The sequence below is a fragment of the Manacus vitellinus genome, unplaced genomic scaffold (assembly GCF_001715985.3).
Source record: "Manacus vitellinus isolate BGI_N305 unplaced genomic scaffold, ASM171598v3 scaffold_6_pilon, whole genome shotgun sequence".
NCBI lineage: Eukaryota > Metazoa > Chordata > Aves > Passeriformes > Pipridae > Manacus > Manacus vitellinus.
The window spans coordinates 20132616-20158857 of record NW_021940750.1 but is presented as its reverse complement, the minus strand read 5'-3'; the positions used below and the strand labels follow the sequence as shown (position 1 = coordinate 20158857).

The 26242-nt window shown below is 40.5% G+C and overlaps 1 protein-coding gene across 6 annotated transcripts in view; it reads right to left on the bottom strand.

Moving 5' to 3' along the window:
- TTLL5 (tubulin tyrosine ligase like 5) overlaps positions 1-26242 on the bottom strand; it is a 136842-nt gene that overhangs the window by 37092 nt on the left and 73508 nt on the right. For 4 of the 6 annotated variants that reach the window (XR_001921968.2, XM_018082939.2, XM_018082941.2 and 1 more), the window contains one exon: positions 17132-17286. The exons of 1 other annotated variant lie outside the window; for it this stretch is intronic. Coding sequence is in view for 4 of the 5 variants with exons in the window: in XM_018082939.2 (XP_017938428.2) it covers positions 17132-17286 (155 nt within the window). In the remaining variant the exon portion in view is untranslated. Of the gene's footprint in view, positions 1-15937; positions 15988-17131; positions 17287-26242 lie in introns of those variants that run through there. One more of the 6 variants, XM_018082942.2, reaches the window with a different exon arrangement.

The following is a 26242-nucleotide window of genomic DNA, read 5'->3' as shown; positions in this document are numbered from 1 at the left end:
TGCAGAATATACCACCTAAGGAGTCTTTCTGCTGTGCCTTTTGCAATCGGACATGTCTATCTCGTATTGGCCTTTTCAGCCACCAATGTGCTTGTAACAAATGTGGATAGAGCCTTTCCCAAATCTTCATTCATGAAGCCTAGCCATGATATGATGATTGTCTAGATCCTTTTTGACTACGGTAAGTCATTCAACTTAGAACATGTGTTAAGTGCCATCTTAAATTTGATCACTTGTCCTAGCCCAGGCAGACCTTCTGGGGTGAATATACACACGCCACAGAATTCAAAGTACCAGAAACTTAGATGCAGTATTGCACCACTTAGAGATGGGAAAGGTATTCCTCACTAAAGAGGTTCCACTGTAAAACTTTAACACGGATCAAGCAGATCAACTTGATGAACATGATTTGTAATTATGTTCTCCTACTTTTTCACTGTAGACAAGTATATTAAAAACCAAACTGGAACAGACTTATGTGCTTATTTATTTCTAGACTTAATACCTTTTTTAGTGCTTTATGCAAGCAGACTTTGCTTTTTATGGGTGGATAGCAGCAGTAGCACATGAGGATAAAAACAGTAAATGGTCACTGCTATCTGTCTAGAATATGCTCATGATCAGGTCCGTAATTAAAATCATTAATCTCTCCTGCAAACCCATATTCCTTACCTCTGCCTAGAGAGGCAGGGGTTAATTCAGGACCACTAAATTAGCCCCGCACCCTGTAATGACTCCTTTGAAAAGCCACTCACAAAGTTTACAGGGAAAGAGTGAGAGCATAGCTGCTGTCCCAGACAACATTTGGTTCCTATTACAGTGAATAAATCTCCCCCTCCTCCTTTTCTTTTTTTTCACCCTTTTTATATTAAAAGTCCATCAAACACATTTTTTCTCTTTCATATTTTCCATTAAGTTTCCTCCAGCACAGGCTTTCCCAGAGTGTGGTGCTCCTTGCTATCTGTGCTCAAGCAGCAGCTGCAAGATCCCAATGAATAAGAAAATGGGGAATAAAGAAAGCAACTCAGGCTCCTTCTCCAAGTCCCGAGAGGCAAGTGGAAAGTTACAATTGGGCTAAACTGGTGAAATCTAGAGCACTTGAGAAGAATAAACAAACAAACAAAAAACAGGCTGTTGAGTTTTGCAGGGTTAGGATTCATGAGATGGGGGATAGTACTTAAAGCACTGCCCCTGCCCAGAGCTAGATATCCCTGCCACCATCAGCCTCCCAAAAGACACCACAGGGCCTTAAGGACACCCACAGGGTTGTGCTGTCCAGGTCTCCACTGGAGGCCCAAATGAATTTTTTAGTTCCATATGACCACACAGTAGAGACATTTCATGCACCTAACTCTGGGTGTTCGTTGTCTAAACATTAAATATGAGTACGCAGAGAAACCTCTAAAGAACGTGTCAAGCCTCTAGATTACAAAAAATTTGCACTGAAATTCAAGAAAGCAACCAACTTTGCTTGACATTCAGTAGACCTATCACCTTTGTATGTGGTAGATGAAGACCCTCTTATGAGAGCCTCAGAGAAGACTTGATAAATCTGGCAGCTTAGATGGTCTGTCTGCAGGAACAATGCATGCTGAATATACAGTTCCCTGACACCTTGTCTGTACATTTCAAGCCCCAGATAACAGAACTTCATAAAGGAAGCAACAGCTCTACATTTATAATATATAAAGGAAAGGCTAGAATCTGTTCAGCACTTCCAGAGAAAGCATCTACAAATTGACTTAATCACAGATTGTGGAAAGAGTCATCTGAGAGTCATATTAAGATAAATGTTCCAGGTAAAGGAGGTAGAGTAGCAGCATGACACCAATAAGATGCATCTGCTGCATTACCATTCAATAACACAATTAAAGCTGTATAAAATCTAGACTAGATGTTAAACAAGACAAAAATACAAAACAAGAACTGAAGGTCACTTCTTTGGGTCCTAGCTGTGAGGCTGTATGCTTGTGGTTAACAGTCTCTTGTTTTTGAATAATTCCCCAAGCACTGACAAAAGGGCAAAGTAAAGGTCTTCAAGAGACCTCTTCCCTTACACAACTGAAATTTATAAACCTAGCTCCAATGTAATGAAGCTAAACTAGTTTCCTGATAAAAAGATAAGACTTACACAATCCCTTGGACCCAACAGCACTTATATGCTGACTAAGGAGGTGCCTCTAGCATTCTTATCTTACCCATTTTATAAACTCAATTCTGTATGTATGGGTAGTTTCTGCTTTCCTTGTGCCTCAAGTGGATTTATAAGGTAACAATGTATAACATGAAATAGACTGTAAATGAGTGTGATCTACCTTTTAAACTGGCATTTTTTCCTCCTCAGTTTCCTTTTACAGTTCTGTTATGCTGGAGTTAAGAAAAAAATTCCTTTACTTCCTCCTCCTGTAAAAAGATCCACTCACCTGCTGTGGCTCCCTGAACATTTAACAATGAGTTAGAGAAAGAAGAGGAAGAAGTGACTGCGTCTATGTCAGCACACACTTTCTAAAGTCTATAACAAAACGATTACATAAAGTATAATTGGGGGGTGTTGATGGAATATGCTCAGCTACACTGAGAGAGGACAATAATAGCACGAGTTGTTACCTATTGAAGAAGCTGACCCAATAACTGTATATGCTACATAGGCAAGACCATCCTATCTCATATATATGGCAGGAAATAAAAAAGAAAAAAAAGGCTACTTATACAGAGACCGCAGATAGACACTACAGAAAAAACATGATATACAGACTTTCAGCCATCCTAAGAGCAGCATGGCACTCTGACACCAAAGCAATACCAGGGTTGTGGTGCTAGCTGATTTTCTTAAAATCCCTGCAAGCCTCACTGATGGTCACAAAGCTTTGTATTTGTATTGTAAAAGATAAGTGCTATTTTTCACTCCATCCAACTTCCTTAGAGGTAACAGATACTTTATGGAAGTGCTCATTATTTTGACCAAAGTAGCATGAATTACTAGCAATGCATTTCTCAAGCTAAAACTGTCAGAAGTTTTTCAGGTCTGTAATGTTCCTTCTAAGAATCTTCCACAGATCCCCTACTTGCAGAAAACTACTCTTCAGAAAAGAACAAGTATGCTGTATTTTGATGATAGCTAAAATCTAGCCTAAAAATTAACTTCAGAGCTGAATGGCAGGTTTAATTTTGATTTAGATGTTATAGATTTTTAATATGAAAAGACAAAATATTTTAGAAATTCTATAGTCAGCACTGCTACAAAAAAGGAAAATAAATGGTGCCAACTCCTTCCCAAGACTTCCTATGCATCTGTCTGCCTCTATTGCTTCCAGAAATGGGTGTGACATACCAGATTTCGATTATAAAGAACTACAAGAAAAGAGTGCAAAGACTTCTATTTTTATAAAGCCTTACCTGGAAAAGCTAGTACTGCAGAGCAAGAATCTCCCCATTTTTTGACACTTTGTCCTCCAAGGATTAATACCATAGAAGCATACTGCCTTGCCAGAAAAGACCATTCCAGATTACAATGATTTTGGCTGGTCTTTTGTTTTAAGCTATACAGATATAGTCCCTGTTGCACTCCTACTATGGGGATCTAACTACCTCTACACCTGAAAACAAAGCTCACTTTCCAGCATTTCCTGTAATCCAATGTTTCAACAAGAAAAATCACAGAGGAGTTCATATTATCATAAAGAAATTCAATATTAGTGGAATAAACTGAGTTACACCATCTTATTTCTGGCAGAGAAGAGTTAAGGGAATAAAGGGGAAGTTCCCAGCTTTCTGCCTCCATGAGATATAGCAGAGTGGTGTCTGTCCCTGCTTTAACAGAGACTTTATATGAAGCCTTAGTTTAGCCACATTTCTCTGTCTCTCTCAATCCCCATTGGAAAGATGATCTAGTCCCTCTAGACTCAGCAAGGAGTTCTGGGACACCACAGATGTGAATCTCTGCCCATTTTATGTGGGCATTACAGAACAAAAGATCAAAATTACTATGATTATTTGGGAAGCAGACAAAGTAGAAGAGGTAAGAAAGCAGCAATGAGAAAGGCAAAGAAAACTGAAGTGAAATAAATTCATTATTCTAATAGGCCCAAGCAAGTGCAAGGTGCTTCACTGACACGTGGCACAAGGCACTACAACTCAAAGTGTAAAATATAACAAAACAACACTATTGCTAATGCCCAAGTTCTTGGCTTAATTAAATTTATTTTATTTCCTTCTCTCCATTCTGGCAGTGTAAAGAAGAATACACTGCATGAAGGTTGGGGGCACAAGTGCTGCACAGGGCTGAAGGCAGCAATACCTGGCAGCTGCTAAAACAGAACATCAAAGTCTCAGCTCCCTTTGAACACCCATCAGGCAAGAATCACTCCTCCCCTTCAGCTTCTTTAGGAGCTGGTACACTTAACCACTTCAGCATGTTTGGCAGTTCTGCAGGCACTTCCGAGGCAGGTGGTGCAGTGGAAAATCATGGGAGAGTCCCAAATCACTCAGTTCTCTCCTCTTTCCCCAGCGGGCAGAAACACACGTGCTGACCAAGCAGACCAGCTGACAGAACACAATTAAACACAGAGAACACAAAGTTTGTGTGACCGCAGTAAACTGAGTCAATAAAATCTTTCTTCAGGAAACTGATAAATCTGATGACAGACAAAGTCTGTCATTAGAGGAAGATGAGTAAAAGGATGTTCCCATAATTATATTTTATAGTATCAAGAGATGAGATAGCACACTCTAAAAGGCAGTTCCCAGACTTGTCTAGTATTTGTTAAAAGATCCCTCTCTGTCAGACCTTGTCTGCAGAAGATGTTCAAGTTGCACAAAACTTACTTGGATCACCCAGTGCCTGAAGTCTTTTACATGACATTTCTATCTGCCTACAACTGCAGGCTAGGAGGTAGAGACTATAAGCACTAGTTTTATTTGCAGCACCTAGAAAAAGCTTTTAGATTCTCTCCATTTGAACAGGCACCCATATCTGTCACATTTCCTCCTCCAGTATGGACAGAAGAGTCTATGATGCAGTTGTGCCAGCCTGGATGGTCATCCCAACTGCATACGATATCCATCTTTTCTCCTTGAGGTTTGAGAAGAATATGAATGCAGGGATGGTGCTGTTTCCTTAGGGATTCAACTTTGCTGGATTCATTAATGACTGATTTTGGATAAGCCTTTCAATTGCTAGGTCTTTTGGACTGTATATGGGTGTTGAATATTTCTACTGACTCCAGAAACCAAAAGCCAAGAGTAGGTATCTTCAGAGGAAGTGCAATAGCTTTCACAGGAATTTGTGGTTAAACATGAAAAAAAGTTACGCAATCCTATATTCCAGTCCAACCCAATCCCTTTTTCTGAAGCCAAAATGGAATTGTTTCCTATGAGTACAGAGAAAATTGTATAAATAGTCAGAAACTCCCAGACTCAGGAACACAGATGGGAACCATGGAATCACTACCTCAGGAATTTCATCAAGTGATTGCATGTAATTCTGAGCCTGAGCACATCAAAGATGCAGATGCTAAACCCTTAAAAGGACAGACTAAAATGTTCCAGCCACTTGTGGAATAATGTACTTTCAAGACTCCCCTCCTAGCATAGATAAGGCACATCAAGAGAGGACAATAACAACAGTGTCCACCGAGAAATCTACATTATACACTGTTTCTTTATACTTGATGCCTTTCATGTTTTAGCAAATGTTCTAAATAGAGTAGACTTTTCTCAAAGGCCACAACTGGTACATTTCACAGAAAAATTGATCTGTAGTACAGAAAATAGGATCCAAACATGACCTCCAGAAGGCTCAAGTAACATTTGCTAAGAGGTTAACCTTTATGTTGTGTACTGTATTTAAGGCTCTTGAGACTAGCTGGAGTATAAGACAGTAAGCAAGTTCTCACATAAAAGTAATAGTGTTAGAAAAAACCTGAAACTAAATGACAAGAGTAGTTGTTACCTAGTTTTGCTACCTGACAATACACACCATAAACACCAGAGTGAGATTTTGACAAACAATACCCAGACAACTGTGCATTTTGTAGCAACAATCAGGACAATTCACAACTAAAGTTACATGATATCAAGAATTTAGATAATTTCAGAGGGAGACATGCAAACAGCAAAATATCCAGCACCACGTTTCTTTTCCCTTTCACAGAAATGCTTCTCAGCAACACAATGTTTGCTGCACTCATATTCAGGTTCTGCAATGCTTTAGAAATCCTAATATGTTAACTTTTCCTTTCCTATTTAGAAAATATCAATAAAGAAAACCATTGCACTACATAAATCACATTCTGTCTCTTGCACCTCAAAACAACCTAGAAATTGGTGCATAAATTTTGTTCTTTTTACACAGATAGTATAGGATACTTTCATATTTAAATCATTCGGGTTACTACCAGCAGCAGGAAAGTGAAATTTCAGAAACAAATGAAAACATGACTCTGACCTTTGAAAAAAACAAAATCAGTTACGCAAACAATGTCCTGAACAGAAAAACAAAATATTTAAATGGGTAAAAATGTATTGGATCCAAGTTTCTTGAAATATACCAGAATAATCCAATTAGTAAAACTGGGTTTTCAAAATTATTTTACTAGTACTTATTATTTTATTTAATACTTTAAAATGTATTATATGTGTATATTTATATAAATAAAAATAAAAAATAAAATATTTGTGAACTTGGATAACAGATGAAGTTATTATTTCTGTGGGTTTTTAATGAAACTAATTCTACATTAAACACAGCTCCTTCTTGAGGCTTTTCAACTTTGAAGAACGATAAGCAACTTGTCAATATTCAAAACCAAACTCTATGAAAGGTAGCTTTTCCAAAAAATCTTTATAGAAATCCTTTTTTGGAACTGTTCATAAGGGATAACTCTAAGCTTCCTTAATTTTTCAGTAAGGAATTTTGAAAACAGAAGGCTAGTGGGATCACTGTCAGTAGAAAACAAAATCTCATTCTCTTGGAAAATATTCTGGATATATCATATGAAGTTCTTTATTGGAAAGAGATGTGTTTATCAAGGCATCACATTTTAAAAGCAGAGAAGTCCATGAAGAATCACTTCTGGGGCTGAGAATTTCAAGAGCCTGTGCTTAGACGTTCCACAAACATTGTTTTCTTTGTTGATTTCTTCACAAAAGATGAGACTGTGTTCTCTGCCATGTTGACTGCCTGAATTGGAAAGCCTTTCATTGTTGTTCAAATTATCATCCACCAGGAGATATTTACAGAGAAATAAATCTTTAGCATCAGGAGACTGTCAAAGAATCTTACACCCAAGAGTCTAGTGGAGCCAAGATGAGAAATTTATTGAACAGAACACTTTCTAACAAGTTATTTCAAGCTTTTTCTAACACCACAGTTTGGGATTTTTTAAGAAACAGTCATGGGAGGTAGAAGTCGCTACACTAAGGAGTATGTTGTCTTTAATGAGTAACGAAAAATTCTCATTTCAAATTCAGAATATGACTGAAAAGTTTTTCTGATCTAAGTACCAGTAGCAAGAAACAAAATTCCTAAACTTACTCATTTTCAAGTCTCAGCATCTCCAACTTTTCAAAATGCTAAGAGGTGTCAGCTTATCTTCATTTTACTCATCAGCACCTTTATCCCGATATCGAAAAAGAAATAGATGGTCCAAGACTTGAGGTTTCGTCCTCTTTTTCACATGCTCTACCAAACATGAAAGTTTTCTGAGCTGAATTTTGAAGAAATCTCATATTTTCAACACTGAAGACATTCATGGCCCAGCTTGGCTACACTCTTCACAGAGAAGATTCTAATTTTTTTTTCCAACAATAAGCAAATAAAGAATTCTTTACGCATACAAAAGATTTGGACCACATAAGTCATAGCCCTTTAGCTCCAAAGGATGACTCTTGCCCAGGCTAAGCACCTCTGACAGACAGCTGCCAATAGCATGTACAGCACTGCCAGATCTTCTTTGACTAACTTTTCAGTTAAATCCGACAAGCCAGATTGCAGAAAGACAGAAAGGGTAGTAAAAGACACTTACTGAACCAGATGCAGTCAGAAATTCAAGCAAAGAAGTCAAGCAATATAGAATCATATAACGTCCTGAGTTGAAAGGGACCCAGAACGGTCATCGAGACCAACTCCTGGCCCTGCACAGGACGGTCCCAAGAGTCACACCATGTGCCTGAGAGTGTTGTCCAAACGCTTCTTGAACTCTGGCAGGCTTGGTGCTGTGACCACTTCCCTGGGGAGCCTGTTCCAGTGCCCAACCACCCAGCAGCTGGAACACAAAAAATGTCTTTGATAACGTTCTCTTACTTTGAAACTCCTTCTACTAAAGGTTGTTGTCTCAGTGCCAGTTTTAAGTAGATTTGGATTAGCCAGGCTGGTTTGGTAGCCCCCCACCTGGTTTGCTGTGAACAGTACTTGGATAAGAAATGTTAATAAAAATGCAATGTGTGCAATAGGAGCATGTCTGGAAACTGGCATCATTAAGCACTATCTACTTTTTTTTTGCTCCTTCTCCCCTCCCTTTTTTTTTTAAAGAAGATATCTTTCACCTACTATTACAGAATGAAATCCTAGAAATAACTTTCCTGCTTTTGATAAAAGATTCTTGGTATTCCATCCTGACATTGCATAGCCTAGCTTTAACAGTGCACTTCAAAATCTTTGTAATTGGTACTGGTTCTGGACAATCCAATAACAAGCTTTTCTAAGTGACTAAAATGCTTTCTTGCTCATTACCAACCAAAGTTCTCTTATTCAGAGCATTTTGCTCAAATTACTCAATGGCTGACAGTATCCAGTGTTGGGTAAAGACTCAGAAAGTACTACTAACCACAAACAGTACTCATTATTATAAGTCACGCTATTCCCTAAACAAAAAGTTGGTGTTCCACAGTGGAGTTCTGGTTGACCCATCTTCAGATTACACAATATACATACATCTATGAGACAGTAAAAAGGATCACCAAGCAGAGCTGTCACCAAATACATAGGGAAACTGCAATAATCCCGACTTTTTTACATTTTCCCCTCCCCTTTTTTCAAAAGAGGTTTTTGTTAAACAGTGGATCCCTGCATGGTTCACAAACAGTTGCTGCTTGATACCTGCAGCCCAGAGAAACCCTGGAGAATAACAGACTGACATGGAGCCAACAGAATGCAATTCAGAAACTGGTGTCAGCTACAAAACTTCACCAGCCTGAAAGCTGGGGAAAATTAGGTAAAAGCAGGATCTTCGCAGGAAAGGCCCACTAATACTTTCAGGGATAGGAAAGGGGTTTTTTTGTGCTTTTGCAGGGAATTCCCATTTATATCACAGTATAAAACACCAGAAAGAATGCCATGCTCATCCTGAGCAAGTCAAGCTAAAGCATGACCTCGGCCTGGATGGAAAATACGAATGTGCATTGGTGGTGGAAACTCCATTGTACAGTGGAAGGTAGCTCCAAAACAAATCCTAGCAGGAAGGAAACCCCTTTGGCCCTTTTTGCTACCTCCTGCTGTGGCATTTGTACTTGGTCACTGAAACTCTTAACTCAGCTGAGCTTGATTCCAGGCCCTTTGGCTGCTGACTTCAGAGGGTTGTCCAGGAACTGCCCCACATGAGGGCTGCCTTCTGGGCAGGCTTTCTACATGGATCTCAGATCACACCCTACTTACAGCATCTGACAGGCTTACTGAGATAGCAACATAATCCTGATCTACTTTCTCTTTCTCGGCTGCACAATACTGATGTCTTCAACATAGCTGTTTAAGACCTTTGCTCTCACTAGTAATCAAACTTCCCTTTAACACTAGCCTATAGACACCTCCATTTTCTTGAGGTGAAAAGGTACAGGGCAGACCTGCAAACCTTCAAAATATTCACAATAAGTTCAACTTCAGTACAGTGCTGGAGAGCATGAGGCAAATGAAGGAAGAGTTGCTAACCCCATCTTGCCTTTCATAAGCCTGGCTTACAAAGGGAACTTCCATTTTTACAAAGCAGCATTCTGTATGTCTGGTAGGGAGGATACGGAACATGCAGCTCTGAGATTTCAAAGTGTGACCCATGGGAATAGCACAGTTCAAAGATGGGCCCATTCCATCCCTCTGTTCTTAGGCCAGATGGACCTGCCCTAAGATCAATGCCAGAAAGGACACTCTTCTGGGAACCTTCCCAATGCCCTTCTCAGCTGCACAATGTGAACTAATTCCAACAGCTATGGCATGGTAGCACAGCTTTCATTTACACCTCACTACCTGTAAGGCCAATCAATGGATAAAGCTTGAGATCCTTGTGTGGGGAAGAGTCACAGATGGATAAAAATATTATTAGAAAAAGATTTTAAAAAGGGGGAAAAACCAGACATTCGTGGGATTCCCTGCTCTGTGCAGAAGGAAGGGCTGGGCTGGAAAAAACAGGGCCCCAGGTTCCTGCCAAGCTGTCTGAGGCCCGTCCTTTCCAAACAGCTCAAAGAAACAGCCAAGGCTCCCTTGTAACCCTTTCAGAACTCCTCTAGAGAGGGAGGCTGCTGAAGCCAGAGCCACTCCCACAGAGCACCAGACTACAGGGTCCCCTCATTCCTAGAAGGCCATAAGCAGCGGAGTAGATCTCCCCCACAAGAGCTACAGGCACATTAACCCTCTGAATACCACTCTGGAAAACAACTATTTTAATGGTGAATTGGAGGTTTAAATAAATGCAGAGGAAAAGCAGATCTGCTGGTCACTTTGCAACATGAAATACCTAGAACCTACACAGCATATTTCAGAGACATTCGAAATCAGGGATAACAGGAGGAGATTATGAGTCAAGTAGTGCAAGACACTAAAAAATTTCAACTTGTTCTATATTGAATTAGGTATTTAATAGAACAGAAAACTGCAAGTAACTCATCACAGTCAACAAAATCCACCCGTGGCAGCTGGAAGCAGGAAAAGGAGAGTTCACTACTGAAGAAATGGAAAAAAAGAAAAAGAAAAAAAACAACTGCAAAAATGAACTGCCTATACCTGTTGCTCAGTTTGACATTTACTGCAATAATCAAAGAGAAACAAGTGCATATTAATAAAAATTTCAGTGTTTAGCATGGGTAGAAGCCAACAAGATATTGGTATATGTGAGTTAGAAAATAAAGATACACTAGTGTTACTTACATGAAATTAATGTTTTACTCCTACTTGATGTACTATTTTCGTTTCTTGTCATCTCTATAAAGATAGGTAGACAATTACTAGAGAGTCGGGAAAATTTCCATTTAGAATTTGAAAAGAATGGGACTGTTTAGTTTAGGAGAGACAAACAAGAAGGGAGATGATAGAAAGATACAGGATAAATAGTGCAGAAAATAAATCAAGCATTTCTGTTTGCCTTCATGTAATCTTATTATAGGTACAGAGACTTTCAGCAAATTTTGGAGAAAAATTAAAAATGGAAACTTTTGTATAATATGAAATTCACCTGTGGAACTCACTGCTACAGCTTAACAGGACTATATTTTTTGCAGAAAGTAAAAATATATGATTAACAACAATATCCACACCAGACTACATAGAACAAAGTATTGTGAGAACTACAAGCCAGCTGCTAGCCGTTGGAGGGCAAAATCAAGTTTTCCTCCAGACAGGGAATTTCCCTGCTGCCCATCAGAACGCTCTCTGAACTTCTACTGAAGATGCTGGTGATAGTTGCTCTGAAGCACAGGATATGAGAACTAGAGGGACTAGTAGCCTAGTCCAGGATGGCAAATCCTATGTTTACATTAGAATAAGGTCAATTTGTGGAGGCAGCTGTAATGAGAAAACCCAAAAACATTATGCAGTACTGGCTTGGGGGAAGGCACAAGACCCCCATCACTCCCATCCACCTGTCAATATGGGCTGTTTGCTTGGAACAGTAGGAAAGATCCTCATCTCTTCTCTGAAAGGAAGTCATGTAGTCAAAAAGAAACCTGTCCCCCCTCAAATTTTTATTTGCAAAAATCGTAATTGTCCGAGGCCAGCAGATACAGGTAATGCAGACACTGTGGCCTCTGTGCTCAGCCACAGCCCATCCAAGGGAGGCACCAGGCTACAGCTCCAGCAAAGCCTCCCAGAAGCAGCTGAGCAGAGTCCACACTCACACAACTCCACTGGTGCCCTGTTCTGCCCTGCTGCGAGGCCCCAGTTCTCGCCTCCGGCTCACAGCCCCAGCACTGGCTCCTATAGTCTCCCTCCAGGCAGCACAAACCCCCTTTTGCCGCTGGAAAGGGTCCTGTGATTAATCTCACTTATTACTTCGGAAAAGTAACAGTGCAGCGGCTGCCAGCCAAGTCCGACTCAACGTGTCTGGGGAGTTGAGGCTGCAGGGCCAGGCCTCAGACTGTCTGGGCAAGTCACGAGCTTTCTGCCTTTCCTCTCCTGGAGGCTCCAGACAGTCAGAGCCAAGGCCTAGCTGTGGGAAGCAGGGATCCTGCAGGACTGTGCCAATCCGTGGTGCTGAGGCTCAGGGCGATTTCCAAGCAGGATGGAGAGCAATTGGCCCTGACATCACAAGTTTCCTTAGTGTGACCAAAATATATATAGAAAAAAAAATACAAGGCAAGTCATGTATTTCTAAAGTTTAAGTCAGTCAATTCACTTCCACAGTTAACAAGTTGTCACTGGTGACCCTGGAATATGTGTGTGGAAATAAAATAAAAAAAAAAAGATAAGAGGTTGTTGCGGAAGGAGAAGGCTGTTACAGGCACAAATATTCGTGGTTGCATGAGTAGAGGAAGAACATGCACAAACTAGAAACAGGATGAGTTGCAAGAACATACAGGCAGTAATTCTATTTTTTGCCTGCCCTCCTCAAACCTCCTCTGAGCAGAAGGTAATAACAGAAAACTCCAAATTCAGAGCTCTCAGAAGTGCTGCCTCTCAAGGACCGCAGGCAGTGTCATCATGACAGAGCTGCAGAGGTGATGCAGACAGAGGTCACAGAAAAATCACTGTACCCACCCTCAAATACTCCTCTGCCGCGAATAAAGAAATTGAATTACTTTAGGTATTAAGGTAAGCAAAAAGGGAAGAGAACAAGCACTATGGGGAGACAGGAACAGACACGTGGCTATGCTAGCAGAGGGCTGGACTCAGTGCTGTTGGGCTGCTGCTGCTCTGGCACTTCTGTACTGCTTAGCCAGGGAGGTGTTACAGTCAACGCAGTTCGCTCAAACTGAACTGAGGGCTTACTGTGTATTCCTCAGTGCTTGCTGCTTTCCCCCTTCATTTCCTCCAGAGGCATCCCTGCAGCACAGCCTCCAAGTTACCTTACACCTAGATGCTGTGCAAACAAACAGGCTGTGAACACTTGGCAAATGCAGCACAGGACAACAGTCAGGCAGCCTCGACTTTGCAAGAAACTGCAGGGAGCTCAAAACAAATGATTTGGAAGAGAATAAAAGTCATTATCAACCCAGAACTACAAGGCAACACATATATAACACAATTAGCCTGTGATTGCTGTCTGGGGTCTTTCAGGCAAAACTCAAAGATTCAATGAAACTAGAGAAGCCAAATACACCATTGCAGAAAAAACTCTCATAAGACATCTGGGACTCTTCCTCACAAGTCCAAAGGATATATATTTAGTATGATCAGAACAGAACATCTGAAACCTAGAACGTGTCGTACATGTACCCATAGCAGTAAATGAAGTAATTCTTGGAGGAGAAATCCACTGTCTTTTTCAAAAAACAAGTGGCATAGCAGCTGCAAATTCCAGTGCCAGAAGCTTCAAGTAACCTCTGTCCCCATTACTAGGGGTTATGCAGCACTTTACCAACAGGTACTTTAGTTTATGTTCTGAATCAACAAGCTTCACTCTTTAAACAGTTGATTTTTTACCTTTATTATGCATTCAAGATAATGTTTTATCAAGAGCAGTTCTAGTACAGTCTTGGCTTCAGTGACTGGTAGTTTCACTGGATAATGAGGAATTACTTCCATATTTGTGGTCCTTAGATTACATTATTAAAATTGTGATAAAAATAATATATGGCAACCTTAAATAATTCTACTGCAAAACATGTAATCACGTTTAGTGCCTTTACAGCACAATGTGAGGGGGTGACAACCCTACCCAAATAATTGAGTGAGAACTCAATCGAGACAGAACTGAAATAGGGCACTGAGACAGGACTATGATTAGAGTGGGAGAAAACAGATTTGACATAAATTCAATGAGGTACAGAGGGCAACAAAGGCAGGTCTGCAGTAAATGTGGCAGATGCTGACAGCCATGTTACAGTAGTCAAAAGTAAGCCCACATACAACTTGGAACATCTCACCTGTTGTAGAGCTCTGCAGGCTTCTTTGTTTGAGGTGCAGCAAAAGACTAAGTCATCATTTGAGTGGGAATAGCACCAATGCTTATAGAAAGTGACAAAAAAATCTCAAAATGCACAGCAGTGTAGATTTATAAAATAACATTTTAACATATTCAGAACTGTTCTGTGTCTCCATATTACAAACCCAAGATGTCCTTTGCCTTTTGGCAATAGGACTACTAATTTGGCACCTCACCTCATACAGCCAAAAGAATTCAACAAAAGAAGGAGTCCTTCTGAGAAACACTTAGTAAGTCAGTACTCAGAGAGTGGGTATTAAAGGAGAGAAAGATTTGTCAACAAGAATAGTCCAACTCCTATAGATTGCAAACATCAGACCAAAATTTTCAAACAAACCTCAGCAGCACTAAAATGGCTTAGATTTACCACAGAGTCATACAAAAACTGTAGGGACTGCATTTCAGAGGCAGATATTTGAACTGGAGCCAACTGCAAGCCAGATAAGAGAACCATTTACAAAACATTTTCATCCTTGCTGAATTCTGCAAGTGATAGACCAGAACCTTAATGGAACAAAACAGAAAGCTTTTCTTCAGTTATCCAGCACTGAGCACAGGCTGACACCCATCAGATGACCCTCCATGAACTGCTTGCTCCAATGTAACTAATCAAGTAGCAAAAAAGGCATTTACAATACAAGATAGCAATCTCCATATTTCACGACCTTGATATTCTTTTTGGAATTCTCTCATAAAATAAAAGTTCACAGACCAAGTAATCCAGCACTGCCTCAAGAATCCCTTTTTTTTTTTTCATTTCCAGATTTACAAAAAACTCCCAGTATTCTGGCCATTCAATAAAAGCATCCATAAAGATAAAATAACTCAATAAAGAGTCCTAAGACATCTTTCTGTCACTTTCTCTGAGGACAAAAACCAGAGCAACTGAAATACTGAAAGACTAAATGATTCATAAAAGGTTTGAAGATGGAATCTTTTATCTGTTGTGACAGGAAAATTCTGAAGCATTTTCAGATTGTTGTAGAAAATAAAACAGAAATTTTAACTACAAGCATTAAACTATGCACACAATGCTAGATGAGGCACAGCCCTGAAAGTCATTCAGAGCAGAGTTCTGGGCATTAAATGGTGGAGTTTGCAGCTATATCTGTGAGTCCATGAAAAGGTGCAAGCAGAGTCAAGAAAAAGAACGGAAGCTCTAGGACAGCCTGCATGCTGCTGCTCTCCCAAGCCGTGTAAGAAGAAAACGCAGTTTACACCTATTGGATAAGTTCTTTATTTGGATTAGGTAATAGCTTGCCTGGCTGGGCTCCAAGAGCAGAATCACTACCACCTCTCTCAATAACTTTAAATCCCAGAGGCAAACATTGTCCTGGAACAGAAACAGGCCAGGAATTCATTTCTCACATTCTTCTTCTTTAGGCAGGGTGAAAAGCAGTGACTGATGGAATAAGAACAATTTTACTTGAGCTTTCCAAATCCCATTACAATTCTCCTACTGAAAGACCCTTGTGGGAAAGGATGACCACTCTGGTCACATGCCTGCTGCACTGTGTGTCTCCCTCTCTCACCTCCCTCCATTTTTCAGCAGCATTCAGATGCCAATGACAAGAACCAGTGTTTTCATGTGTACGGTGCTTTCCAGTCCTAAACTCATGTGCTGGAGAAGCTCTGCTTCATTATTCTGTTTTAAAAGACAAAAATGAAAGCTTAGGTAAAGGAATAAATAATATTTACTGGAGTGGTAAAGGAAGAACTCAAATCTCCAGCAGTTCCGGGCTTGTATTCAGCCTAGTTATCACAGCAAGCTTGACTTGCTCCTAGTCTACAAGATCTAGACTCCTGTGAGTCAATCTTGCTACTCTTTCAATCCCAGGACGAATGGTTTTACAGCAGAACCACAGTCCTCTGCCCTGATTCCCATGAGCATACTAGCTATAAATATAAATTCCAACGTCCAAAATTCATATGGAGCATAAAGAAGCCATCTGGAAAAGAAAATCTAATAAACACTGCTCTATCTATGCTGTTCTATCTTTGAGCAATCTAAACTTGATATTCACAGAAAAGGCATGAAGATGAGGACATAGTGGAGATTTTTGCAGCATTCTGCATATATGTCTCAACACTAGCAAACTTGAACTTACAGATGCAGAGAAGTCAAAGATAGACATTTCCCTCTCAGCCTACATGTTCATCCAGGTCCTTATTTCACCTGACAGCTTTGGCAACATAACTATTATCATAGGCCTAGTTTCCAGATCTGAGAAGAACGATTACTAAGCTCTTAGATAGAGTCATGGAACTGTTTATGCTGGAAAATACCTTTAAGATCCTCAAATCCAGCTGTTAACCGTAACACTACCAAGTCCACCACTAAACCATGTCCCTAAGTGCCACATCTACACATTTTTTAAACACTTCCAAGTGGCTCCACCATCTCCTGGGCAGCCCATTCCAATGTTTGACAACCTTTTTGGTGAAGAAATTTTTTCTAGTATCTAATCCAAACTTCTCCTGGTGAAACTTGAAGCCATTCTTCTTGTCCTATTGTTTGTTATTTGGGAGAAGAGACCTTGCTACAACCTCCTTGCAGGCAGCTGTACAGAGCAATATTGTGTTGCCCCCAAGACTCCTTTTCTCCAGGCTAAACAACCCCATCTCCCTCAGCCACTCCTCAAACTTGTACTCTAGACCCTTCACCAGCTCCACTGTTCTTCTCTGGACACACTGCAGCATCTAAGCAAGAAGCCAAACACAAATTACAAATGAGCTCCTGAGTGCATTGCATTCTTCTTCCAAAAGCTAGAGCAGCAATTTTAACTTACCTGACTGCTGAAGAGACAGATCTTTTGTCAGCTCTATGAGTGTCTGACTGAACAGCCCACAGTGACCCTCTTTTGTTGAATGGTGACCGGTAGCTCTGTGGGGCAGCTGCATTCCCCTTGCTTATAGCTCCACTTGCCAAGTTCAGGTTTGTTAACTAAAGAGGCAAAAAAAACAAAACAAAAACAAACCCAAACAAACTATCAGAAACAATTAAAAGCCAAGAAAAGAGCAAAAGGCATCACTATGTAAATGGGATAGAGCATTTACTAAAAAAGTGAAACTGCTAGAAAAGGGAAATTTTCAGACGCAAAAAACCTGTGCTAGTTGCATAAAGCAGTGGAAGAGATGACACCAACAGACACTGTGCTTGAAATGAATTCAAATGCTAGCATGAAAATTCAACCCTTCCATTCACAGAAGAACAAAGAGGGGAGAAAAATCCCAAAGTAAGAAAGCAACATCATGTTCCTGCCATGTGAAAAAATTAAATCCACGTGCACTAATCAAAAGCTAGAAGCTCATACTACATTGAGCAGAGACCAGACTAATTCTCCAGTCATCATGAGCTGTATAACTAAGCCAACAACATGCACCTGTCCTCTCCCTACCCCTCTCTATACATACATACATACAGGCACAACACAAAAGCATATGTACCTTGGATATAAAATTCAAAACCACACAAAAGAAGCTTCCCACACAACCACCTGCAAACTGTTCACACAAGTAAACATACTGAAATCATATTAGGTGTATGTTTGCTAGATCAAGCTCTAAAGAAGTTATCTGTGAGTTTTTAAGCGTATAATATGTATCTGTTTCTTTCTCTGAGCATTCTTCTTGAGTTGCTTATCTTCTTGAAAGACCAAACTGCAGGCAGATGCTATCTGTTAATATATTGAAGAAAGCCTAAATACACAACACAATGGATCTACTACAGCAGTGTAATGGTTTACACTTGGGAAAAAAAAAAATGAAGGTCACAAAACACTACAAACATTGAAAAGCTAACTTTGTAAAGGCCTCCCAGTCAAGCCCTGCCAGAATTAAGTTTATGACTCCCTTTAATTACATGATCACGTGTTACTTTTTAGCAGTGAAAACACCCAGTTCTGCACCAAGACTAGGATCAAACAGCAAACAAAACTTACCTATGTTGGCCCTCCTCACTTTGGTGGCAACTGAAAGGCATATAGCCAATGAAACATCGGACACAGACAGAAGAGTCTAACAACTAGCCCTGCACCTGCTCCAGATCTCAGAGGTGATTGTTATTAAGTCACTTAAAGGTGTAACTTCAGCATAGCTCAACAATGCTCTTCCACTAGAATTTGTACTTGAATGAGTACAAACCAGCTTCATTAAATAACTACACTCATACTTAAAATGGACTTGTTCAGGATTACAGACCTCATATCCTCTCACTGAACTCCAGAACGTGAACCAACATTGCAACTGAAGTAGGTTGTCACTCCTTTTGTGGTTTAGTAGTACAAGGCACCTAAGCATTTTGTAAGTTCAGAAATCCTTAATTCCTACATCAAGTTCTGGACAGAATTAAATTCTAGCAGTAACACACTTGGCTTTTGCCCACTTCTCCAAAAGCAGCCATCCACTTTCATCTCATCTCTTCTCAGCTCTAGTCTTTTCTCATTCTTTCTTCTCACCTGTGTGTCACTATTCTCACCTAGTCAGTTCCAGCTTCTGCATGTCAGGTGTCATTCTCCTTGTTTTTCTCAGTACAGTTTTGTTCTAACAGATTTGCAGCACTGTCCTCCCTACTAGTTCTGGCCTATGAGACACACCATTTCAGGCCTGAAACTTTCCACAGGAGTAGTTACTTGATCTGTTTTTCCACACTTCCATTCTTAATTCCTCACATATCCTATTATCCAAGTGGTTCTAGTTCTATTCCCCTCCCTAGTCCACTCCTTTTGCTAACTGTTCTTTCATCTGAATGGTTCTCAGTGTCTTCTCCCAAATTATGTTCAGGCACAAATTTCACAGCCTCCTTGTCCTAGCTGTTCTCCACACCGTGGCAGAATTCCCACTCCTTCTGTACTGAAGTCAGACAAGTCCCCAAACCATCAAGGACCAGGTCACTGAGAACACAGGAGAAAAGGAGTACACTAGGGATACAAATACAGAGAAATTCAGTTTAGCATGCTCAGTGGGGAGGGAACCTTCAGGAAGTTAAGAAGGTCTAGCAGGTATTGCTGAGTATATTTCACTTGAAGCTTTTCAAACAACTACTGTGCAATCAAGCTCGGACAAAATTTTAAATTCCAAATTGCTATTTCAAAGCATGGGAGATCCAGAGATTTAAACTAAAAGTTCTGCAGATATTAAAATGCACAAAATATTTTTTTTAATCCAGCCTTGGTTTTGTCTGGAATACTTCATCTTGCCTGAAGTGTTCTGAACACTGAACAATAAACACAGAAAATATGAATCCAAATAGATGATGTTTCAGAACACTACAATTAATTTAAGACAAGATCTTACAGTGGGACATATCAGGCAAGTTTAGTAATGGCAGTGCTATCCACCTTATATGGAAAACAGCATTAGGTGTCATTTTGGTGCCCATACCTCACCCTTAAATGTTGTTGTGTTCTGTAGACTTTAATTAAAATTTTAAGTTTCTTCATTGCAATGACAGAAAGCTTCAATTTAGGTTTAGTTCTGATTGTGCCAGGCACTATACAAATACCTAACAATGACAATTGCTGGCTACAAAGAGTTTATTGTCTGAAAAGAAGCAAGAATGGTAATGATGCAAACACAGAGGGCAACATGGTAAATGAAACAGGTTATGTACAATTCTTAGCTTGTCAGCAACAATGATCACAACTTTGCTAACACATTTTCTCTTCTCATCATCTTGATACTAATGCATTTAGTCTGATGAATTACAGCCTCAATCCTGCTCTATTATTGTGACATGCTTACATGCTTTCCTCTCAAACATTGTATCACTGTTTATTTGAAAGCTGTCTCTCTAAGCAAAGCAGGTGAGCAAATAGCTTTGCATGGGTAGTAGGGCCATTTCACACATTCCAGATAGACAGGTGTTTAAAGTACAGCAGATTAAACACAGGCAAGGGATTCAGAATGAGAGAGCGAATACCAGCAAGGCTTAGCTGCAGCCAGTGCAACCAGTCCAGCCAGACGGGTGTTACTGCTTGTTACTATGCCATGCACTGAAACATTTCAGCTGCTATAATTAGCTTGCCAGGATGTTGCATTGAAGTATTGCTGAGACACCCCCAACACATCCGTGGTCAGCAGGGGCTTCATTTTCTAGTCTTCCTGTGCACTTGATAGAACTGCACTATTCCCTTCACAGAGGCAAATACTTAGCAACAAATTAGTTGGTATTTTGGTGTAATAGAAGGTAATGTATAGCACCTGGACCAAAAGAGCCATAAAGAAGAGCTTGTAACAATGGAGCAAAAAACAAACGAATTAAAAAAATACCCCTAAACCCTAGAAAGTCAGGCTAGCGAGCTCAACAGAGAAGGTGGTTATTAGTGTGGATCTACAAGAATAAAGTTATTTTTCACACTGAGTTGCAACAAGATGGGTTCAAACTCTTCTGCTTGCTAAGACTTCTGTTCCTCATTAGCAGCAATGGAGTTTAGAGTATTTTTCCTGACACTGACAGTATGACAGGAGACTTGTGCATGCTGCAGTGCACACTTCAAGCACCCCTATTTTCAAACATCTCTCCTCACATGAATGCATTCTTCATGGAGTCTATAAAAGGCAAGACAATACACAGCTAACACCTCTCAAGACAGAAAGATTCATAAAGTTTTGCCACAATTTTTAAACTGTCTGGGACAGCAAAACCATCAGAAGCTGAAAGGAACATGCTGACAAAAGAACATCATGGGATAGAAATACCAAAGAGCTCTCACAGAAGGAGAAAAGCCCACTTAATGTACTTCTATTTAACATATAACACAAAGAAACAGGGGAGGGAAGAACATGTGGGTTGTCACAGCCATATCGATAAATAGAGCCCTGTGTTAGAAACAGCACATATATGCAATGTTATACTTAGTTCAGTAGAATGCTAATAAGCCAAAAGACAAATTATTGCATAATGCTAAAATACTTTTTGTCCTGGATTACACAAAAATTCTGGTATCCACCTTTTCTTTTTCCTCCTAATATGCCTTTTCGGTTTTTTGCCTTCTTTAAAGAGACTGAACTGCTAGTGATTCACTCACTCAAGCATTGGACCACCTGCAGTGACTGCCCAGGTGCTGTAAGAGACTGGACTATTGGTGCTCATGGCTCAATCAGCAGTGTGCTTTGCTAACAATGTCCAGAGTGGCCACCCAGGCCAGGGGCTGAAGACATGCACATCCAACACCTCAGCCTACAAACTGGGTGTTAAACAAGATAAGGAAAGAAGCAAACCCTAAGAGGTGGGGTAGTGTTTCTTTTTCCTTACACAGATTACTCAGCTGTGATAACTCCCCCAAATATTCACACCAAGCCTGAAGGTATTCATCTCTTGTTGACAAGCCATAATGGACTCAGCTGCAAAATCTTAGAAAGTGTCAAAGACTCCCTAGTATCCCACTCACAGTATTACATCATCCAGTGCAAAACTCCCTGCTCCAGGGGAGGTATTGGAGGCATTCCCACCTGAACCTGAGTGTGTATAACTGAGTTTTGAGGCTTCTACCATCACCTTGACCGATCCAGACTGCAACCACCACTTCAACCAATAAACATCAAAATGTAACTACCAAGTCTTGTTGTGGATCCAACGGGTGTCTTGCTGGTCCTTCCAGTCACCTGGGGGGTCTGCAGTCCTGCCCCAAATGCCTGTACCATCACTGCAGCCTCACTACAGTGCCACACAAGCGTCTGCCAGTGTCAAATCCCACTATCTGCCATTTCCTGCCAGCACTGACTCTCCAACTTTCCTGACAGGATTCCCAGGCATGGGGAGGCAAACCACATGGAAGGGCAGCCATCTTGTCTCTGTCCTGTGGCTGTGGTTTTCTTCCAGGTGGAGGAGACCAGCTGCCATCTTGATTTGGTCTGGTGGGTGGGGCTCGGGAAGTTCCTCATCATCAGTTGGTTTAACTCAGTTTTATCAGTATTGTTATTAGCATTCATCTTGGTACAGAGGTTTTTTTTCACTTACACCTGGGCATATTTGGTATCTCTCTCTCTGTACTGGAGAAACCAGAGGTATTGAATCTGAGAGAGGAGACTTCTGTTTGAGGTCTCTGCCTCTCCAAACTGTTTCAAACCAAGACACCTTTCTACATTTATTTTTAAGTGTTACAAGGTAAGTTAATGACTGCAATCACAAGGAAGAGTCAAAAGAAGAGCTTAATATCTTTAACTTTTCTGATCTACATTATACTAGTCCTTCCAGAGTTTCCATGATCATATTCAATAATCTTGTTTCTATAATAAAGTTAGCATTTTCTTTTTTATCTTCTCTAATGGTTCAAAGAAGCTAAATCAGTGAATTATAACAATGACCAGAAAAACCCCACAACCAATAACCAGTGCTACAGATCAGCCTCTACAGATTCAGCATAAGCCTCCTGAAAGCCTGAGTGTTTCTCTTGCTAGTTTACAGGAGTCAACCAGGATGAATAGGTTGACACATCATCACTAGAAGTTGTTACTCTGCCCCTACTGGCAGGCAGTGAAAAAGTTACTTAAATTTTCATTACCAACATCCTGAACAGCAGATCCTGAGTTTCACTGGACTATGTGTTACAACACTGAGCAAGCAGTACACTACAAAAATTGCCTACTTGACCCTCCCCAGTCGGCAGTTTTAGCATTTTTCTGGCAGAAGCCAGTCATATGCCTATAAAGTGCTGGGGATTGGAGATCTAAAAAAATCTACAAAGTCTAAGATCATTTCTCATACGTGGAGACACACTTGCATCCCCTCCAGTTCACACATCTCACATTTCCATTTGGATCTTTCTGACTAGTGAGGAGGAAAAGATTTCCAGAGTTCAAGCCATATCTCAAACATCAAGGCTAAGAGGTATGCCAAAAGAATGCAGTAATCATAGGCCTACTTTGTCTCTTCCAAAAAAACCTTCAAAATGATAAAAAGTTCACAGTCAGAAATGGGAGAAGACAAAGTTTTCAGTACAATGTAACCTATCAACAAGTTTCAAAGGTATATATAAATGAACAGTTTATTAAGAAACTTTTTTGTTTAAAGAAAGATTGGACAAGGATCATGGTAAGATGCACATAAGATCACTGCTACTCTACCTTATGACCAGACCAGAATCTTAAAGTTTTGATGTGTCAGACAGGACAAGATGACACTGCATCATAAGCTCAAAGAGGGAACCATTCCACCTGAAAACTGAAAATGTGCAAAAATGTCTCAACATTTGTAATATGTTTTCCTTAGCCCTTTGATCTATTTCTACCCATGTGCTCTCTCTGTACATGTATCCATATGTTTACCCAGTCTGACTCCCTCAAGAACCCTTCAGTCAATCCCTAATTCTCCATTTTATTACTTATTGTTCATCCAGCAATGCCATCTTTATCCAATAGCTTGTAAATGAAATGTGTTTTTTCTTTCATTACCTGGCTTCCTTATCTCACTTCCTTATCACTATAGTCAAGCCTTCCTCAGACAGATACGTCTAAGGCTTTCAAGATCAGTAAAATTTTGAACAAAGAGAAAGAGCTAAAAACTTGCCATTTGTAAAAAAGAAAAAAAGGAAAGAAAGAGAATTTTGCTTTATTCTTTCAGTTATATTTTTCTGCCTTCAGAGATGACTATGACTAGATGCTATAACAGTATAAATACTCACTGTTAATCTCTTCTCTCCCCACTGTATGTTGTATTTCCTTGGCTTTACCACAGAGCTCCTATGTACATCTGTGATCTAGCACAGGCTAGCATGGCTTGGTCTAACACAGCACACAGGTCTGCCAGTACTACTGGAAACAGTCCAGTTGCCTTGCCTTCCTTAATGCAACAAGACACTGAAGGCCATCCCAGTATGGGAAATAAACAGCACTCTCTCTTAAGAGGCAAAGGAAACCCCAAACCATAAATAAAACACACACACAATCACTGTCTGAATAGTGGCACAAAATATCCCAGTACAAATTCTGTGAAGAAACCACGCAATACAGATCTTTCTAGAACCACCTTTTTGTTACCCAGGCCATCTTGCTGACCATACCCCTTACTAAAACACCCTCATTTTACGTACAGACTTAAATTTGCAGGAGGAACCAGCCAGAAGAGAAGAACTGAGGCTAGCAGGCTAGGAAGTGTGAAATCTGTGTGTTTACCAAGGCTGATCTGGCCAAAGGCCTGTGACATTCCTTCTCTGCTCTCTGAGCCTACCAGCTTACAGGATATACATATGCATACAGAGCACAAGTGTTCCAGTCTCCAGAAAATGTTCCAGACAAAGACCTGCCAGAGACATTCCTGGGAAACCTGACAAACTTGCAAATTCCTTTGTAGTGTCTCCAGCATATGCATCCATTTAACAATGAAAAAAGAAAACCCAAGTTAGCGCTGCTGCTGTGGATGGCTGAACTCCCCTCTTCCTTCTCCTGAAAAAGTCAGGCTTTCATTTAGACACTCTCTGTCTCAGAACTTCCCAGTGGAAGTGATTTTTATAAGGCGCAATCCTGCCAGAAGTTTGATGATCAGGGTGTAATCTTTCCCAACATGAGTTCTAGCTGCTCAGCCTGGCCTGTTTGGTGACTATCTACAGATGTTGCTGCATAATAACAAAACTCTCTCCTCCTATTCCCTTTGGAGCCTCAGAGCAAAAGGGGTTCAATTTGAGCACTGCAGAAACTACATTAATATTTTCACTTCCTACAGCCTCTGCTGAGATGGTTACATTACTGCTGATGCTACAAATTAGTAGTACTAAAAGTAATTCCAGCTTCTGTGTGAACAGCTGGGGTGAGAAGGGGATGGGGCCCTACACCAGTACAGAGGTATGTGAACAAGAGGAGAAGAATGCCCCTCAGACTTGATCTCCTGCCTCTTGCTCCTCTTCCTACAGTAAGATGCCTTTTTTCTTTACACTTCCCTTCCTCTCCATCAGTGGAAGAGTAAAAACCAATGAAATGGTTATATAAGGAAAATAATCTGATTAAGATGCAGGTAAAGTGGGTTGAGTCAAAGCAAGGGCTTATCACTGAAAAAAAACCAAAACACAGCACCTCAGTGGGAAAGCATCCCCACCAAATTCTTGTATTTGCTGCACCCTGAGTTTACTGCTCTTGTTGCAGTCACCATGTTGTGCTGTTCAGCTCTAGACATGAAAGAGCTGACATCCACTGGGTCCTGTACAGTGTGTTTTGGCAGACTGGCAGTTTGCTTTGTGGCACTTTTCTTCTGTTGAGGATAAGGCAGGCCAGGGTACCACACTGTGCAAAGACAGGTAAATGAGGAGTGGTGTGGCTTCCAATATTGTCATAGCTGATGTTTAACATGATGAAGCTTGATATTTTGGGATTCCTGTGGCACATTTCCACAGGACACCATAAAGTGTTCCTTTCAATTCTTCCTCACTCCCTCTCCCTGGTCCTAAGGTTTAGTAAACTCATCTGCTTCTTGCTAATTTCAACCTTCTGTCCAAATAAAAACCATACAGTAAGAAAAGCGCCCCATCCTCCTATGGATCTGTCAGTATGTTTGCAGAAATCCTGGCTGCTGGATCTTGGGTACTGACTGTTTGCATAGCAGAGATGGAGGCAGCTCTGTATAGCCTTTGCCTGGGTGGTCTGATGTTATCCCTGTGATTAAACTCCTCAACTGCAAGAACTGGAGCTATTCCTGATGATAGCTGGGACTTGAAATCTCACACTCCCCCTCACAGAGAGGGTCAGAATTCCTACCACGTTTCCCCTCCTTCTCTTCCTCCTTATCCTGGTGAAGCTGGCCAATTCAACACATTCTTCAGTTCACTAGCATTAATAACTACAAAGTACTATAGCCTGGTAGATATCAACTGTAGCCCTCCCCACCAGGAAGTGATACAGACCTCACACAGATATAGCATTGCAGAAGAAAACCTTCTTTTTACCTTACAGCATACTTCAGAGAGAAGTAG